At 47.8% G+C, this 19,453-nt stretch overlaps 1 protein-coding gene across 4 annotated transcripts; it reads left to right on the top strand.

The window, feature by feature from the left end:
* Nucleotides 1–2,596: 2,596 nt before the first annotated feature.
* IRF6 (interferon regulatory factor 6) lies at nt 2,597–19,279 on the top strand. 4 transcript variants are annotated; one of them, XM_059995285.1, is made up of 10 exons: nt 2,597–2,864; nt 5,550–5,617; nt 6,172–6,258; nt 7,292–7,468; nt 11,034–11,238; nt 12,258–12,386; nt 14,810–14,968; nt 16,005–16,397; nt 17,143–17,261; nt 17,917–19,279. In XM_059995285.1, the coding sequence occupies exons 3-10, from the start codon at nt 6,208–6,210 to the stop codon at nt 18,139–18,141; spliced, it is 1,458 nt and encodes a 485-aa protein (XP_059851268.1). In that variant the 5' UTR covers nt 2,597–2,864; nt 5,550–5,617; nt 6,172–6,207; the 3' UTR covers nt 18,142–19,279. The 4 variants fall into 4 exon arrangements, with proteins under 4 accessions (XP_059851268.1, XP_059851279.1, XP_059851288.1 ...); XM_059995296.1 differs by lacking the exons at nt 5,550–5,617; nt 6,172–6,258; XM_059995305.1 differs by lacking the exons at nt 5,550–5,617; nt 6,172–6,258 and having other exon boundaries at nt 2,597–2,778.
* Nucleotides 19,280–19,453: the final 174 nt, after the last annotated feature.

Consider the following 19,453-nt stretch of genomic DNA (forward strand, 5'->3'; position numbering starts at 1 on the left):
AGAGTCTGGCTGGGGTGCTGAACAGGGTCCAAGCGGGAAGAGCTCTGGGCTTGGGTTCTAGTCTTGGCTTTGTGGCTAATTTGCTATGTGACCTTAAGCAAATCACTTGACCTCCCTGGGCCTCAGTTTTCTCACCTTTAAAAAAAGGATATTTGGACTAGAGGTTGCAAACTCGTATGCCTACAGAATCGGGAGATTAAAGTAAATGAGTGAATCCAATATGATGGGGTTGTCCTGACTGCTACCTGTAGACTCTCTCTAAATGGGCAGCTGTTGCCTGTTGGAAATGCTGACCTAGGCTGTCCAGAGCATTTGACTCTTCAAGAGATGCTAAGGATCTGGATGTTTATGTGAAATCTCCCAATGTTTAAAAAACTGTGTGGGGGACTTCCCTGGTGGCACAGCGGTTGAGAATCCTCCTGCCAATGCAGGGGACATGGGTTCGAGCCCTGGTCTGGGAAGATCCCACATGCCGCGGAGCAACTAAGCCCGTGAACCACAACAACTGAGCCCGCATGATGCAACTACTGAGCCCGTGTGCTGCAACTACTGAAGCCCATGTGCCTAGAGCCCGTGCTCTGCGACAAGAGAAGCCACCACAATGAGAAGCCTGTACACCGCAATGAAGAGTAGCCCCCGCTTGCCGCAACTAGAGAAAGACCATGTGCAGCAACGAAGACCCAATGTAGGCAAAAAATTAAAAAAATTTAAAAAACCAAAAAACGTGTGGGTCAAACAAATATCTCTAAGCCAGTCTCATCCCGAGACTAGAGGATTTGAAGGGCCCTCCCAGCTCAAATTTTCTGATTCTAAAATATGTGTCTTCCAGGGAATTCCCTGGCAGTCCAGTGGTTAGGACTTGGAGTTTTCACTGATGTGGCCCCGGGGTTCAATCCCTGGTCAGGGAACTAAGATCCTCACAAGCCACACAGAGCAGAAGAAAAAAAAATGTGTCTTCCAGAGAAGGTCGCTAAGAAATCACCTTAGTTATGGTAATTTCAGCTACTGGAAAAGTGAATGTCCGTGTGTGCACTCATACTTGTATGCCATTGGGCTTTTGGCTCCCCTCAAATGACACTCCCCTGGTGGTCTTCCTCCATCACACACACCTGCAGTGGACTGTTTGCTTGGTCTCAGGAGCCCAGCCCTGGGCCAGATGGAAGATTTGGCTTGTCCGGTGAGCTCATCAGCAGTAATAGACTGGCTGTGCTGATGAGATAGCCCTTCCCTTCCCCTAAGTGAAGGGAAGAGTGGCCACAAGCAGTGACTGAGACAGAGGCTGCCTGAGTCAGGATCTGGGCCTTGCTGCCTTCCCAGGCCTTTGCTGGCTATGTCACTAGGCTGAGTTGGGACTAGGAATCAAGTCCACAGTATTGCACAATCACATTCTGAGATACTGCAGGTTATGGGACCTCAATATCTGAATTTGGGGGGGGGACATAATTCAGTCATAACACTACTCCATCATGGTCTCTAACTCATTGCTTTAAACTCCAAAACCTAAGTACCCTGCTTATGCCCCTTCTTACCTGTGACAGCCTAGTGCTTCCACATCTCATGTGCTAGTACACAGCTCACTGTAAGCGTGCACTTTACATGGACTGGAGTTCTCTGCAGCGGGAAAGGTGAGGGAACTTTTATCAAGCACCTGTTAGGGGACATACAGGCCTTGAATTTCACGTAACAGTAGATGTCTGTTTATTCCATGAGGCAATGCCAATATGGTACTTTTTATCCTCACACCAATAAAAATGGTATTTATACTGCACTTGGAAAGTGCCAAATACTGTTCCAAGCACTTTATATGAAGTAATTTTTTGAATGCCCACAACACCCCTTTGAGGTGGGTACTATTATTTACCTCCTTCTACAGATAAGAAACTGAGGCCCAGACAGCTTAAAAAACTTGCCCAAGTCTGTAGTAACTGATGGAGTTGGATTTGAATATCAGTAGTTGGCTCCAGAGGCCATGCTTTTAATCATTACCTGATAGTATTTGGAAAAGGCAGGACTATTATTCTCATTGAATAGATGAGGAAACTGAAACTGAGCAGCTAAGCAACTCACTCAGGGTCATAGGGGTAAAAGGCAGAGTGAAGGCAGAATTCCTGCCCTGTAAGCCACAGGGCTTCCCTCACAAGGGACCAAGTGTCCTGAGTCCCTTCCCAATACCCCACTCCACTTACACAGGCCCACAGGTATTAGGGCCAACCCAGAATCTCTAAATCCTTATTTGTAGTTAACCGTCTCCATACCGCAGGGTGATTATGGGGCATGAAGGAAGGGAGGCACCTTCTCGACTTAGATCTAAGTCTTTTCGACTTATTTTTCCTCCCAGTCGCTTCCAGTTCAGAAGACCACTAGCCCCAAGGGGTCAGGTCTAGACCCCAGTCCCGGAATTTTCTCAGCCCGGATTAGAAGCGGGGGAGGGCGGTGGGGAAGGGGCTGGGGGGGGCTGGGCTGCCCTGGAACACAGAGTATCATATTTCTCGCAACCCGCCAATCCTGAACGCATGGGGGCGTGGCCACACCTGGGAGGCGTGGCCGGACGGCAGATGGGTCCGCGGCGTCCTGAGGCGAGGCGCTGACGTGAGCTTGGCTTACCTGGGCGGGGAAGGTGAGGGCCGGTGTGGGACTGGGAGCGGAGCCTGCAGTCCCTACCTGCGCAGAGCCAGGTGTTGCTTGCCCAACCGGCCGAGGAGAGCAGTGGCGACGGGTGATCCTAACTGGGACTTGGTTCGGAGGGACGTTCGCTTCTGGCAGCCGGATTGAAGAAAGGTGGGGGCGCCAACGTCTGGAGCCTCGCTTGAGGGAGGGAGGACACGCCCGCCGGTGAAGAAGCGTCCCCTCCAGAGTTTGTGGGGGTGAGGAAAGCTTGCTTAAGGACATCTGTTTGTTTGGGGATACCCTCTAGGGCTGGGTGCCCATCGCTCTGCTTCAGGTAGCTTTCGGGCGGTCCTAGCCCGGGGGCGCTGGGCCCTTACCGACCCCCTACTTCTGTCGACTCCCTTTCCCTCCCGCCCAACTGGAGTGTGCGGCTCTCGGGCCCCTACCCACCAACCGTCGGGGAGCGCTAAGGCTCCTCCACCACGCTGGTCCTCCCAGCTCACCGCTCCGCAGGCCCCTGGATCCCGGAGAGGGGATTTCCCAGGCCGGCCGGCCGGCCCTTGATCTTGGTGGGTGTTTTGGGAAATCGCGCGTCGGGGCGGCCAGTAACTTTAGCCAAATCTCTCCTGGGATTTGTTTAGCACAGTCAGGCCCCTGCCCTGGGCCTGAGAGACACCCGTGAATTTCCAAGTAGCTAAGCTACTTGCCGGCGAGGGTGGCGCCGGGCGTGGTTGCTCGCGGGGGTGAGGCCCTCTTCGCCTGAAAGGGCTGGAGGCCTGGTATAGACAAGTGGGGAAAGTCTTCCAGGCCAGACTGGAAAGCAGGCCCAGGGTGCCACTGTTTACAGGGAGCCTGCTGTGTGGGAAAGGGGTCGTCCCTACCCCAGCCCTGCTCTCTTGGTGGATGTCACAAGTGGAAGCCAGGGAAGGGAGAGGAAGAAGGCGTCTGAGTAGGGGTTGGTGAAGGCTGGTGTTGACCCAGGAGAGTGGTTTTCGATGTTTGTATGATGCGTGACAGCAGCGCCTATACCCTGTAGCTCCCTCTCTCCAGCCCCCAACTTCAATCAAGCAGGGAGGCAGGGCGTGGGAATTATGGCTAGAGGTCCAGAATTTACCCCTAAACAGGGCTAAACTAAATGGAGGGAAGACTGGGGAACTTGGAAGATGGCATTTCAGGTCTCTCCAGGAGGAAGGGAAAAAGCAGGACCACGCCTGTGGCCTGTCTGCAAGAAATGAGGGTGTGTGTTTTACTCTGAGCCAAACCATTGACGACTGAATCTTGGCTTTGGGGTGGCCATGTTCCTGGAAACTAGTCTGGGCAGGGACCGCAGAGGTGGCAGTACAGGTGTTTGTAGGGGACCTGTTCCCTGGAATGGGGGTGTGAGAGAGGATGGTTTATGCCTTGGGGAGGTTGATAGTGTCCCTGCTCAGTGCCCAGTATGAGGGGAGTGGATGGGTTAAATCTTTGTTCTTTGGCTAGTTGAATACCTGTTGGAGACACAGGCCTTGAATTTTGCTGTGATGGCAGCTAGAGATACCAGAGCTGAGTTAAACTAGGCTAAGCTTGTTCTGTGGGCATTGGGATTTGGGTGGTGAGAGTGTTCTGAAAGAGAACTCTGGTTTAGGTGTGTTTAAGGGTGGGTGTCATGCAGTCTCCTCCCTAACCACTTCGTTGGCCCTCCATGCTGCTTGGATCTTTGTTGATGTTTTTCATTTACTTTCTTGGTGTATAGAAGAAGGGAGGGACTTAGAAACCTGGGTGCAGTGGCAGGATATGGTACAGCAGACTCTGACTGAGAAGTGTTGGGTCCAGGCCCCAGATAAAACACTTTGCTGTGCCTCAGTTAACCCAGCTGTAAAATGGGGATGATAACAATGGGGATGATAATTTCATTATGAGGATGAAATCAGACACGTTAAATAAAAGCGCATGTAAAAACTGTTAAGCCTATGTAGATAGAGGATTGCTGTTACCGTGGTTTCATTAGTTGAAGGCCATCATCTTTTATATCTCCCAGTGGCCAAGAAATGTCTTAGCTTCCTGTGGTTAAAAAAAAATACTACGTAGTGTTTTGTTTTTAAGTTGTGAATCGAAACACGTCATTGTAGGAAAATGTGAATCGTATATAAAAGTACTTAGGCACGTATAAAATTCACCCACAGTCCTGTCACCAGGTAACCACTAAGAACTTCTTGTTGCATTGATGTATTATTTCTTTCCCTTTTCAACAATTCTCAGTGCTTATGTACACAAGTGCATGTTATGGTACAAGATGGAGACACTACTATACAGTCAATATTGTATGATGCCTTTTCCCCCCTTAAGTACATATTTAAACATTTTCCCAAATCCAGTAAACATTCTTCAGATGCCTCGATGTTAATGGCTACTTGATATTGCAGCCTATGAATGTCTAATTAGATATTTTTCTCTGTGATTTTGGTTGGTTCCAAAGTTTCCCTCTCTGCCTGTTCTTATAGTCTTAGGTGCTGGGTGGCTGGTGGAGGAGATCTCGGTGGACTTTCAGAAGGTGGAGAGGGTTAGCTGTGATGGAGGTGGGGCATAGAGGAGGAGGAAGCTGGGGCAGCGTTGCTCCTGTGTACTGCCATCTTGGGAGAACGCTGAGAACGCAGGGCTCTAGATCTTAGTCATCGACCTCTAAGGGCGGCTGCCTCTCCCTCCCCGTCACTCTGTGCAGTTCCTTGCGTTGGCCTGGTTGCCTTAATTTTTTTTTTGATGTGCTGTGGATCAACTAGGATAAGCCCTTTTCTTCAAAGCCCATGATCTGTCAAGAGGTGGATTTCACGTGTCTGCCGGGCCTCGACACAAGACTGACCAATATTGCAACAGAAATTCTCGAAAGTCCCTCACTAGGTGGACCAGTTTGCTGCCCATTTCCCTGTTCTCTTTGTTCTTCCCTTACCCCATCCCCCTTCCCGCAGGCCAGGACTGAGGAAGAGAAGGCTAGAACTTGCCCTGGGGAGAATATGCATTCCCTCCTCCTTATAAGGTAAATGTTCTCTGTGGTTTGATAGCTTGACTTTGCTGTCCTACAGAGCAATCTACATCAAGGCCAAGAACATGGGGGTGGGGGGCCCTTGAATACCGGGTACTACCTCACCTGCCCACTGTGAGCTGCTCCCAGGGGGGAAGGTTTCAGTTGCAGAATTTGGTAATTGGGTCAGAAGGCTCAGGTGAGAGCAGGTCCTGCCGTGTTCTTAAAGTGCCAGTGACCGAGCTGGGTTTGAGTTTTCCCGTTTGCTGGGAGCCTGGCTGGGGAGAGAAGTGGCCTTAGGACCCACCCCTTAAGCTAAGTTCCTCCGAGGGGGAAGCCTTCGGCTGACTCAGCTGGTTTGGTTTCTGAACCGCGATCCAGGTGGGAATCTTTCTGGGTGGGAAGGTGACTTATTTATCTTCCTTTTCTCAGGTCAGTGGATGTTTGAGCAATTCCAATGTGGATTTCTTCAGGGAGTCTGATGAGGACATTGTGTTTAGTAACTAATGTCGCTCTTGTCACACAGTAGCTGACGGACAAATATTTGTTGAATGAACGTTCTTTTGCAGGCCTGTCTTTCTCACCTGAAGTAAAAACAAAGAGAAATGAGAACGCCAGAAAATCTAAACACAACACCCCAGGCAAACACTTCTCCGGTAACTGCTTTTTCCTTTAGGCACCCAATCTGGGCAGGCCTTTGTTTCCCGCTGTGAGTGCTGGCTGCCACCGAATGTTATCTGCTACGCTATGCCCTTTATGAGAATCAATTGCAGACTTTACCCAGGCTGGCTCCAGCAACCAATCAGTTCAATTCAGCCTCTGTGGGGAGGTAAACAGACCCAGGCGAGGAGGCTGTCCTAGCAGTACAGAGCTTGTCTTATGACTGGTTTTAGTATTCTATAGGGTTAGGAACTGTGGTATTTGATCATTCTAGGGCATCTTAGCTTTACCAGACTCAGATACAGGGCAGGGTTCTTACACTTTGTCTCCAGTGCTCCCAAGCCTTCTCCTAGACACTGGATTGTCATGGGGATAACCAGCTCAGACCCCCCCCCCCACCCCGCATTTGGGTGGCCCAGAGAAAGGAAAACTGACTTGAGGCCCAGCTCTCAGATCCCTGTGGATACACTGCCTGCTCATCTATGTAAGTGAGGACTTTGGAACCAGGGACCATCCCTCGCCTACTTCTCTCTTATCACGATGCTGTCATTTCTTACTAAAATATTCCCATTCACCTTAGTTGTCTAAGAAGAGAGCATGCTTCAAGTTCTTGCCTATATACCTGCTGTTTCCATAACTTTTTTCTTCCTTCTCCCGAGATGAGATTGAAAAGAGCAGTTTCTCTTCTCTTCCCTTGGTACTTGCGGAAGGACTGTTTTCCAGCAGGGATGACATCATCTCTTTATTTTTCTGCCTCAGGATTTAAATAGAAGAAATGTGATCTACTTACGTGATAAGTCTGATTTGGCTAGAGCATGAAAAATAAATGGCTTTGGAATAAGAATCAAAAGAACCTTTTAACCTGTTTTCTTTTCTTCCCCACCTGGCACAGTTTATTCCCATATTTAGTTTCTTTGCTGTAATCTAGTGAAACTGTAGCTCTATCATATGGGAACAGTGGCTGGGAACTTTTCCCAGGGGCTGGCCTAATTCTCCTCTCCCCATTTCTTCCCCCTCCCGCCAACCCAGATCATGGCTCTCCACCCCCGCAGAGTTCGGCTGAAGCCCTGGTTGGTGGCCCAAGTGGATAGTGGCCTGTACCCTGGGCTCATCTGGCTACATAGGGACTCCAAACGCTTCCAGATTCCCTGGAAACATGCCACCCGGCATAGCCCCCAACAGGAGGAGGAAAATACCATTTTCAAGGTAAAGGTATTCTTTTACCATCTGACTTGAAGTGTTTTCCAGTTCTCTCAGACCTTTCTGGTTTTTTGTTCTTCTGTTTTCAATTTTGGCTTGAAGAAGTTACTAGACCCAAAATGCTCATGCAACAAAGAGAATGTTTATGATGTGGGGCGGGGGCAAACTTAGCAGGCATAGTAATTTCTCTTGTTGGGGCATGTCTGTTATGGTTGAGGCCATTTATTCTTTCCCATTGGTCAAAGCTACTCAACTCACATCCCAAGGGATCCCAGGTGTGATTGGCTAAACTCCTGTAAGTGCGTGTATGCTGTGGTTGTTCTAGAGCTCCCAAGGGTCAGCCAGCAATCAACCCTTCATTCGCTCAGGGCTCTTGCCCTGGCCCGGGAATGGCTGTCCAGATCAGGGCACAGCTACTGAGTGTTAGCAGGCTCCTAACAGCCTGTAGCACGGGTGTCGAGGGCCCTTTGCAAGTTTTTCTTTTGATGTTAAAACATTTTGCCCCATCCATAACCTCCACTTAAAAATGAAAGGCGATTTAATTACAGGTTTTTATTCTACAAATATGTTTTCTTAACCGAAGAGTAGCTCTGATGTGAGAGTTATTTTGCTTCACTGAAAATAAGATTGAATCACATGGCATTTCATAAAATGTAAGTGAAACCAAAGTCTAAGACAGAAGTAGGTGGGAAGCTAGTTGTGGGAAGGGGTATTATGTGGTTTGTAACTCCGCAGCCCATGCCTCTGCTCCAGACCAGCTTCTCTGTGCCGGTCAGTCTTCCATCTCATGAGTACCTTTAGTTCCTGCACTCCCAAGACACGGAGAAATGAGTTTCCCCATTTCTTCCCTGACTATAAGCTGGAAGTCAGAAGTGAAATCCAGTCCCTACCCTGAGCCCCTCAAGACTGATGCTCCAGGTTCTTGCTGAGACTGGGCCAGGAAAGGTGGGCTCATACCTCAAAGGAGAGCCAACTTAGAGTTGTTTCCCACCCAACTCAATTATATTGGGTGTAGAGATGAGAGGTAGAGAAAAAATTGGCCTGTGAATACTTAGAAAGTAAATGAATGCTTTTAATGTAAAAATTAAATAATGACATGAAAGTGGTAAGGAAAACATCTGTAAATCAGCACCAATTATTGGAGCTGGCATCAGAGGGGGATGGGCCTGCCCTGGCCCAGCTGGCCTCTCACTGTGGCCTTGGTCTGAAACTGGACTTGCTGTTGAAGTGCCTGGTGGTGGCTGGCCGTTGGGGAGGAGGCTGGTTCCTGAAAGCTCCACTCGTGAGAATGTTCTGTATGCTTAGGGCTTGAGGAAAAATTGGCTGTGGGAAGCTGCTTTGTCTTACTTATATCTGTGTATCTGTTTGCAGAATGCTAAGGGAGGGCCTGGGTGTCAGGAGAAGAGTGAGGGTGCTTTCACAGATCCCAAGCTCTGACAGGCCTTTGGCAGGATATGGGGTGTGGGCAGTTCTGACTAGCATTAAGTGGGTGCCCGCTGCCTACCGTAGGTCCGTTATCTCATTTGCTTCTCGACAACACTGTAAGGGGGGCGGCACCCTCATGTTATAGATGCAGAAGCTGAGTCTCAGAGGGGCTATGTAACTTGCCCAAGTCACACAGCCAATAAGTGGTGGGGTTAGGGTTTGAACCCAGGCCTATCAGCTCCCCCATTATCAGACGGCCCCTCCTGACCAGGAGCTGGAAGACCTGGCTTCAGATCCTACTACCATCACTTGCATGTGTGGTCTTGAACAAGTCACATAATCTCTTGGGGCTTTAGCTTCCCCTTCAGTAAAATGGGGCTAAAACCAGTCTTGCCTGCCTCACAGGATTGTTGTGAGAATTGAGTGAACTCAGTGTATGGGAAGGGACTCATACATTGCCATAAAAATGCAGAGACTTGTGTCCATTTTAGGAAGAGAAATAGGGACCTGCCCAGTGACCAGACTCTCAGAAGCAAGACTCAGAGTGGGTTTGAATAAGGGATGTTTATAAAGCACAGCGATTGCCACGTGGTATGTACCACCCTCTGCTGCCTCAGCCTCAGGTTCTCTGCATCATCTGAGTGGGCCCTGGGGAATGGCTGTGTCGTGAGCAGGATGTTAGTCTGGCTGCTCTCTGTGGAGGGGCAGGGATTCAGGGAGCCACAGAAAGCTTGCAGACCTGGGCCAAAGTCAGCACAGCCCAAGCCAGCTGGATGGGGCCAGAGGGGGAGCGGGCACGGAGGATCCAACAAAGAGAGGGGAAAACGTGAGGAAGCAGCAGCCAGGTACTGCCAGGTGCAACTGGAGATGTGCCTCTCCGACACTAGGGACTGGTGAGGCTGAAATCCCCTACGGGGATTGGATGGAATGGAGCCTGCTGAGTGCCCAAGGGCAGCAGCTTTGTCAGACTGCTTCATTCCATACTGCGCATCAAGTGGAGGAGCCCCCAGGTCTGAGAAGATGATAAGAAGAAATGAGTGAATTGGAGGAGAAGAATTTAGCTCGGCTATTGGGAGAAGCTTCCTCGTGATTGTGAGGCTCTGCAGGGATTGACTGAGGGAGACCAGAGAGCTCAAAGGATGGGGCCAGAAAAATTCCATTTCGGCTTGAGGAAGCGGTCTACGTTCAGGAGCGGAGGCGGGGAGTTGGGACTGGACAAGCGATATGCCCTGTCCACTTGAACAAGCTGCCGTGTACTTCCTGATCTTGAGTCCTCTGCAAAAGACATCCCCCTTTTCTGCACCAGCACATACGTCACAAGCCCTGAAGAAAGTGTAGACATCTGAGATATGTTCACAATGGGGGAGGGCTGATATCCCGTGAACAGACACATAAATGCCTGTTAGACCTGGAAATTGAAAACCAGAGAGGCGGGGCCACACTGGTTTTGGCCCAGGCCACCAGCCACTGGTGTTCCCAGCAAAATGTTCCCAATGTGGGAGTTTGAGGAAGCAGGGAAAGGCAGGTGGTGTGAGTTTATTAGGACTTGACGCCCTCAGCCTCCCACTGAGGCAGGCTGAACCCCCAGAGCGTGCTTCCTGCCCTCCTATGGTCTGCTACTCCTAAAGGTACTTGGTTTCAACAGTTTTTGTGCATCAGATGGAAGACTGAAGGGAGAGGGAACAGCAAGCCTAAATTCTTCATATCATACGGCATCTCCCTTTCTCTTCTTATTATATAAGCAATTCATGTGAAAAATAAGTCAAAACAAAACAAAATTACCTGAAATCTTGCTATCCAAAAGTTACCATTAGTATTTTGGTGTATATTTGTTCCAGATTTCTCTTTATTTTCAACCCTTCATTATGGCCATTGTAGCCTTGACAGATGATGCTGGCACAAGCACTTGAGACGAGGCTCCTCTTTTTAAAATATTGTATTTCCATTTGGCTTAATTTCTCTCAAGCCCTGCCTTGCCTGGTCCCCAGCGTGGTGTTTCCTGCTGCAGTCTCTGTAAATTGGAGTTGGGGTGATGGGGCGGTCAGGCAGGGCTGTGTGTATCTGTGTCTGTATGAGGGAGGGCGGGCACACTTTCCAGTGTTTCTGGGCAACAAGCAGGCACTCACTGCAGTTTCCTATCCCTCAGGCCTGGGCTGTGGAGACAGGGAAGTACCAGGAAGGGGTGGATGACCCCGACCCAGCTAAATGGAAGGCCCAGCTCCGCTGTGCGCTCAACAAGAGCAGGGAATTCAACCTGATGTACGACGGCACCAAGGAGGTGCCCATGAACCCAGTGAAGATATATCAAGTGTGTGACATCCCCCAGCCCCAGGGCTCTATCATTAACCCAGGTGAGACCCCAGCTGCTGGGGAGAAGGTGGACAGTGTGCCGGGTTCCGGGCTGGACCCTTAAAGCGATAGTCGACTTGAAAGTCGCCTCGCTTACAAAGTTGAAGACTGGTAAAGCAAGAAATCCTGTCCCTAGAAAGAACCCAGAGAACAAAAGATATAAACTCAGCAAAGTCTTCCTGCCCACCCAGTGGAACAGTAAAGCATTAGAAAGAAGAGGGGGTATTGAGTTCTGTAAAAAAATAACTTCTCTTGGGACTCAACACTGAGAAGAGAGGCCAGATAGTTTAGAAGAAGGAGGGATTAAAACTTAGAAGGTCTGAGTTATAAACCTCGTTCTTTCCATTTCACTACTTGTGGGACATTGAATCAAGTCATTCAACCTTTTGAGCCTCAGCTTCTTCCACTATAAAATCTGGGTTCTCATCTTTCCTGTGTATTTCAAAGGCTGTTCTAAGAATCAATTGACATGACATTATGAAGGCTATTAAGTTCTCTTTATAAATGATGGGTAAGTGATCATTTAATTTGTATGGTATTTTTCCTAGGAGAATACCACCTGATCCCTATGTTTACTCTATGTTTAGCAAGTTCCGACTAAGAGCCAGATTATTTAGACTTGACCTCCAGTGAATCTAGTGAGGCTCTGCCATGAGGGAAGGGTCTGTCTTCACATTAAGCTTACAAAGGAGAGAAGCTGTGCTCCTTGGGTCCTTAGAAGGGATGCTAATGTGTAGAAAGGGGTTTAGAGTAGGAATTAAAAGATTTCTAGGAGAAGGGAGTAGGGTCTGCAGCTCCTGGATAGGGGAGGGGATGAGAGCTTGCACTGGGGCTCCGTAGGAGGAGCTGGGAGTGGGGTGAACACCCTTGGTTCCCACTCTTTGGCATTGAGGGTGCACACTGAACCCAAGGAGCCTCTGTGCTGGCAGTGCCTAGCTTGAACAGTGGGTCAGCTGCAGGGATGACAGTGCAAGGTGAGCGGCTCACCTGTGACCTTTGTGTGTGTCTGTTTCTCGGGTAGGATCCACTGGATCTGCTCCTTGGGATGAGAAAGATAATGATGTGGATGAAGAAGATGAGGAAGATGAGCTGGACCAGTCACAGCACCACGTTCCCATCCAGGACACCTTCCCCTTCCTGAACATCAATGGTGAGTGGGGTGGGGGGTGGGACAGAGGCATGGAGAAGATGTAAGGGGCTTTGATTTTGCAACCGTTGACACCATATCCACCATTGCACTGGGAGCAGCAACCAGGCCCTGTGGCCAGGCTGCCAGTCTGTTAGCAAGTAGGAGTCATAGGCAAAGGAACTCCGTAGGCATAGTTATCCCAGTGGGGTGGCTTCTAGGCAGAGAGAGCATCTTCTGAATCTTATGTGATAATTCAGAGAAATTAAAAAATTAAATTCATTCTCAATCCCGCATACAAATACACAAGCTGTTATAAATTTTGCTGATTTCCTTCAGGCCAAGTGCAGAGATCATTTTCGTGAATTGTAGGCAAACTCTTCTGCTATTTCCCTCGGTATAAATTTTCTGTCACTGCCTTAACAGCGTCTGCTAAGGCTGTATCATGGGAAACTTGTGGCTCTACAGCTCTTAATACTAGGCTCTGATAAAATTTATCTACTAGAGACTTTTATCTTTTTTTTGAATTGACTTTTTGAATTCAACTTCCCAGGAAAGATGAGTTTAGAGGTTGCAGGGTCACTGTGAGACAGAGCAGGTACTGCATCTCCCATTGCACATTCTGAGGGTGCTCAAACACAAGGTGAATTGCTCTTCCACAGCATCTTCACTTGAACTTTTCACTGACATGCTCCTAGTCATATGACTTGCATTCAGCTGAGTAGCTTTTCACTACTTTTCTAAGTTCCATCTGGCTGCTAGGGTCAAATGAGATACTTTTGCCACCTAGGAACTTTAGTATATCAAGATGATTCCTGTAGGATTTTGGAGTACCCTGCTCTAGGTGATGCCCCTTCTCTTGAGAATCAGGAAATGACTCGTATCTGTCTACTTGCCCTCCTTCACTTACCCTGTCATTTATAACTTTGCAACCAAGTGATGAGTAAAGACAACGATCATAGAGCTCTCTCAGGTTAATACTGCTACAGCTACATTCCCACTTGGTGCAATTTTAAGATTTGGACATTTGGAAATGTGAGATCCTTTCCCAAATCTTTGGCTGACTCATTCTGCTATTCTCACCCCTTAAAAGGATGCAACCCATTTCCAGAATCCTGATTTCCCCTTTTTTTTTTTTTTTTTTTTTTGCGGTACGGGGGCCTCTCACTGTTGTGGCCTCTACCATTGTGGAGCACAGGCTCCGGACGCACAGGCTCAGCGGCCATGGCTCAGGGGCCCAGCCGCTCCGCGGCATGTGGGATCTTCCCGGACCGGGGCACGAACCCGTGTCCCCTGCATCGGCAGGCGGACTCTGAACCACTGTGCCACCAGGGGAGCCCCTCATGTCTTTTTTCGGTACGCGGGCTTCTCACTGCTGTGGCCTCTCCCGCTGAGGAGCACAGCCTCCGGATGCGCAGGCTCAGCGGCCATGGCTCACGGGCCCAGCCGCTCCGCGGCATGTGGACCAGGGCACGAACCCGTGTCCCCCGCATCGGCAGGAGGACTCTCAACCACTGTGCCACCGGGGAAGCCCCCCCTCATGTTTTTTTAAAGCTAATGTTGTGTGGCCTTATGTTATGGGCCACCTTGTATCCTTTATGGAAACATGTGAACATATATTAAAAATAAAAAAGTAAAATACATAGATATAACCAGACTCGTACACAAAGGGTCAAAGAAACCTTAACCTCTGTGATTTCAGAGCTGTTGGGCAGAGGAAGAAGAATTGTTGAAGAATAGATGCTTAAAAGGTGAGGCTAGGAGGAAAAATCTGTAAACTTTGGAGTGAGCCAACTTTGACAATAGCAGGGATATAGGATGTGTTTTTCATTCTCTCTTTTAAAAGCTTTAACTGGATACTTTTGAATAAATAATACTCTTACATGGTTTAAAATTCATAATGGTACAAAAAGGAAATCAGCTGAAAGGTTTTCCTTCTAACTTGTCTGAACAGCTCCTTCCCTGGAGGAGACAGATCTTTCCAGGTTCTTGAGTATCCTTCCAGATGTTTCATGCATGTAAAAACGTATGTGTTTGTTTTTAAAGGAATTTCTATACATTAACACTTATTCGAAGCTAATCAATCAATTTAGTTGAGTTCATTTTATGGAAGACAACCAGTTTCTGTTTAATCGCTGGGTTCAAATTTTGTAACAGGGAGTCTCTCATTCATGCCTGCTCTAATTTAACCCCAGAGAGTACCCACTTGTCTGTTAATCATCAGCAAATGCATGTTTTCAGAATTATGAGTTTATGAGAGAACTAATAAGATTAGGAAGCAGAAGCAGGGGAACCTTATTTCTTTTGGTGTTTGTTGGGGGAATTACTGATGGGCTGCCACACTGAGTCGTGGTCCAGTGTTGGACCTTTTAGATTTGAGAGCTTCGGACCCAGGTGATATGCACGTGTGGTGCTCCTGCCTGCTCACCCACATCCTTCTTTTCTAGGTTCTCCCATAGCACCAGCCAGTGTGGGCAACTGCAGTGTGGGCAACTGCAGCCCCGAAGCAGTGTGGCCCAAAACGGAACCTCTGGAGATGGAAGTACCCCAGGCACCTATACAGCCTTTCTATAGCTCTCCAGAGCTGTGGATCAGCTCTCTCCCAAGTAAGTGAGCCTTGATATTCTAGGTGGATCTTCAGTTCCTATTACAGTCCATTTCCTGCCCCACCTTCTGCCTCCATTTCTTTGCCATGTATAGAATAGTCCCCCAGGCAGCCTCTGTGTCTGGTTCCTGGCTGGCTGATGAGTCACCAGCCCATACCTACTTGCCCATGGGGGTTCTCTGATTGGTGCTGTGCAGCTCTAGGTTACTCACCTATTAGGTGGGTGGAAGGCCTGGGTTTATCAGTTTGCCCAGGGGATTTGAGGACAAGGTCAGTTGTGGGTTGGGGAAGTTAATGACTGGATTTGATCAAGGAGGCTCTTGGGTTTTGAGGGACTTTAGGACCCAGAGAAAATCTCTTTCTGAATGGGGTACAAATTGATCTCAGTGAAGAATCATTGTCATTGCACCTCCCTTTCACACTACATATGGTAGGGGAGGTGCCAGGGGAGTACTAGCATTTTGTCCAAGAGGCTGATAGCTTTGATAAGACCTATAGGGTTCAATGGACACTTGCTGAGTGAAAATTTACTTTGTTGTGCACTGTGTCCTTCTGTGATATATTATTAGAACATATCAACAGTGTGTGCTCATCTGTGTAATTTTCAGAAATATGCCTTGGTATTTCTTATTGTTCCTCTGGTTTCTTTAAACAGTGAGTCAAAAATGATACACAAACCAGATGCTGCCTTAGTTTTCAGCTCCTTCCAATGCCTATTGATGTAAAGACTCAGTCAGTACAAAATGGGGAGACCAGGACCCAGAACTTTGGTTGGAGAAATTCTAGCTGTTAGGGTGTGGTGACTGAACAGTGATAGTATAGATGGAATTTGAGCTATTTGCTTCAAGGCAGCCTCTTGAGTGAATATTCCAGGGATATGTTGATGTCTCCCTTTGTTGCAGGAAGGATAACTATGGCAATGGCCTTCCTGAATGCTGGTTGAAAGGTGGCTTGATCTTGATGGACTTGCATGAGTCCTAGGGATGGATGGGCAGAGCAGCAGAGCAGGACTCTCACTGTCCCCCCTCACCTTGCAGTGACTGACCTGGACATCAAATTTCAGTACCGTGGGAAGGAGTATGCACAGACCATGACGGTGAGCAACCCCCAGGGCTGCAGGCTCTTCTATGGAGACTTGGGTCCCATGCCTGACCAGGAGGAGCTCTTTGGTCCCGTCAGCCTGGAGCAGGTCAAGTTCCCAGGTCCGGAGCACATCACCAATGAGAAGCAGAAGCTGTTCACCAGCAAACTGCTAGACGTCATGGACAGAGGACTGATCCTGGAGGTCAGCGGTCATGCCATCTATGCTATCAGGCTGTGCCAGTGCAAGGTGTACTGGTCTGGGCCATGTGCCCCATCGCTTGTTGCCCCCAACCTGATCGAGAGACAAAAGAAGGTCAAACTGTTTTGTCTGGAAACGTTCCTTAGTGGTGAGTCTTTTTTCAGACCATTGATGGTGGGAACTGCTCCCTGCAAGTATGTCTTCCTCCTTCCTGCCCCCCTTTCCTATCTCTGCAAAGATCTTAACCAAACAGTTTCTTCTGGAGGAAGTCACAGTAGAAGGGGACCTTGATTCTGAAAAAGAAAAGTGACGGGCAACAAAGAAGCGTGTTCCACTCCAAAGCTGTGCATTTGAAGCCAGTTTTAGGTGGTTATGGCTCCTTTATTGGCAGAAGAAGACAGCCTTGTTATTGCTCCCCACATTCTACCAGCTTATCCTTAACTTTGGAAGGTGACCCTGTTCATCATAATCAGCAAAACATATACTCTTCTCATTTGGGACACATTTGCATGGCAAATTTAAGCAGACATATTTAGGGAGAGCACTGAGATGTGAATTTTCCAATGTGATTTGAACCCTAAGTCTGGTTTAAGCGGTGTCCAATAGAACTCTCTGAAATGATGAAAATGTTCTATATTTATGTTGTTCAATATGGTAGCCAATACCCACATGTGGCTATTGAGTATGTAGATGTAACTAATGTGACTAAGGAACTATTTAATTTTTTTTTTTTTTTTTTTTTTTAGGAACTATTTAATTTTAATGAATTTAAATTCAATACCCACATGTTGTGGCCAGTGGCTACTATTCTGGACAGTATAAAAGAAAGTGTTTACTGAGTAGGTGTGGAATGACCCAGTACCCCAAACTCCATGCTCTTCCATGTTCTGCAGATCTCATTGCCCACCAGAAAGGACAGATAGAGAAACAGCCACCATTTGAGATCTACTTATGCTTTGGGGAAGAATGGCCAGATGGGAAACCTCAGGAAAGGAAACTCATCTTGGTTCAGGTGAGGAGATAATAATGTGTCAACAACTCTTTGCCTTTTTATCAATGCTTTAGCCCCTAGGTCTGGGCTTGAGCCCTGAGTGAGGATCCATCAGCCTCTGTGGGTTTTAATCCCATCAGATGTAGCAACTTGAGCTTTGTGCGTTGTACAAAGTAGGACCAGGCTGGAGAATACAGTGTCCTCAAAGCAAGTGACTGATTCAGGGGAGACCTTATTCTCTTACTGACGTTAGAGTCTTGCTGAAACCTAACAGGCTATGACTCTTTCTAGCTCTTTTAGTAAAACCTTTTGAGGTACTTTTAAGAACGTGTTCTCATTCTGGAAAATGGCAGCAAGACCACTTGGGTCTGGCTGTGGATTTGTGCATCAAGACAGGCAGCAGATGAAATTCGGGTAAAAGTCTTGCTAAATAGGCAGTTATTTATTTAGGCATGTGATGTGATGCTACTTCTAGGTTCTTTACCTTCATTTGAACCAAATTCTAAAGTGAACCTGGCAGGATGGTCCAGAGAGATGAAGGCATAGTCTGTATCTAGACATTAAAGTGGTGGGTTCCCCACAGCCTCACTGGTCCTTCCGTCAATCTTGGGCCCCTCCTGCTGTTTAAAAATACCCTTTCCTCAGTGGATAGCTGTGTGCTCTGTGTCCTGAACAGGTCATTCCAGTGGTGGCTCGGATGATCTATGAGATGTTTTCTGGTGATTTCACACGATCCTTTGACAGTGGCAGTGTCCGCCTGCAGATCTCAACTCCAGACATCAAGGATAACATTGTTGCTCAGCTGAAGCAGCTGTACCGCATCCTGCAAACCCAGGAAAGCTGGCAGCCCATGCAGCCCACCCCCAGCATGCAACTGTCCCCTGCCCTGCCAGCCCAGTAATCATGAACGCCATCTTCCTTCTCTTTTTTACAATATTGTACATATGGATATTTTTTATTAGATTTAACCAGCTTTTAAACCTTTCTTCTTTCTAACAATATTAGTACTCTCTGACTCTCCAAATATGCCTAGCTTTTAAAGTTGATTTAATTTATGGAAAAATCACCCTTCATACTTTCCCTTTCTTTTTTAAACCTTCCCATGGTAGTGTAATGTAGTAGAAGGAGATTTGGCCTGGGAGTTTGGACACCAGGGTTCTAGCTGCAGCTTTGCTTCCAGTGGTGTGACCTTGAACCAAGTCATTTAGCCTCTGGGCTTCAGATTCATTACTGTAAAATGAAGGAGTTGGAATGATGCCTGAAATAATGCCAGCTTTAAAACTCTGACTCAGTGACTTCCTTCTACTTGTACAAGGCAAAACTGCCTGGAACAGAACATTTCTGCCTTGTTCTTGCACCACATTTTTTTTTTTTTTTTTGCTTTCATTAAAGTTCCCTCAAGCACTGATTTGTCCAGGATTGATCTCCGTTTGACCTGTTCTGCTAGTATAGTAAGCTGGCTCCCTGATGGGGGAAGAGGGAGGGAGGGGCGCCGGCTGGTTGCTTGGGAACCAAGCTAGATATCTAAATAGAAATAGGTGCCAAAGTCTGAAAGTCACCCAGCCTGTGGAGTAAAAACTCACACACTGAGCTTCTAAGGGGAAGGTGTTGATGTAGAGGCTTAGGGATTCTGTAGAAGAATTGGCTGTCAGGTTTTCAACTTATCACCACTGAAATACGGGCATACCTCGGAGATATTGCAGGGCTAGTCCCAAACCACTGCAATAAAGTGAATATTGCAATAAAGCAAGTCACAAATTTTTTGGTTTCCCAGTGCATATAAAAGTTATGTTTACATTATACTGTAGTCTTTTAAGTGTGCAATAGCATTATGTCTAAAAGTACAAATGTGCATACCTTAATTAAAAATACTTGGGGACTTCCCTGGTGGTGCAGTGGTTAAGAATCTGCCTGCCAATGCAAGGGACATGGGTTCGAGCCCTGGTCTGGGAAGATCCCACATGCCACGGAGCAACTAAGCCTGTGCGCCACAACTACTGAGACTGCGCCCTAGAGCCCGCGAGCCACAACTACTGAAGCCTGCACGCCTAGAGCCCGTGCTCCACAACAAGAGAAGCCACCGCAATGAGAAGCCTGTGCACTGTAATGAAGAGTAGCCCCCGCTCGCTGCAACTAGAGAAAGCCCGCGCACAGCAACAAAGACCAAACGCAGCCAAAAATAAATAAATAAATAAATAATTAAAAATAAATAA

This window comes from Delphinus delphis, chromosome 1 (genome assembly GCF_949987515.2).
Source record: "Delphinus delphis chromosome 1, mDelDel1.2, whole genome shotgun sequence".
NCBI classification, from domain to species: domain Eukaryota; kingdom Metazoa; phylum Chordata; class Mammalia; order Artiodactyla; family Delphinidae; genus Delphinus; species Delphinus delphis.

Coding starts and splice junctions, on each gene's coding strand:
- IRF6 (XM_059995285.1), top strand. CDS start 6,208: ATGAGAACGCCAGAAAATCTAAACACAACACCCCAGGCAAACACTTCT. Junction 12,387..14,809: donor CCCCTTCCTGAACATCAATG/GTGAGTGGGGTG, acceptor CTTCTTTTCTAG/GTTCTCCCATAGCACCAGCC. Junction 14,969..16,004: donor GTGGATCAGCTCTCTCCCAA/GTAAGTGAGCCT, acceptor CTCACCTTGCAG/TGACTGACCTGGACATCAAA.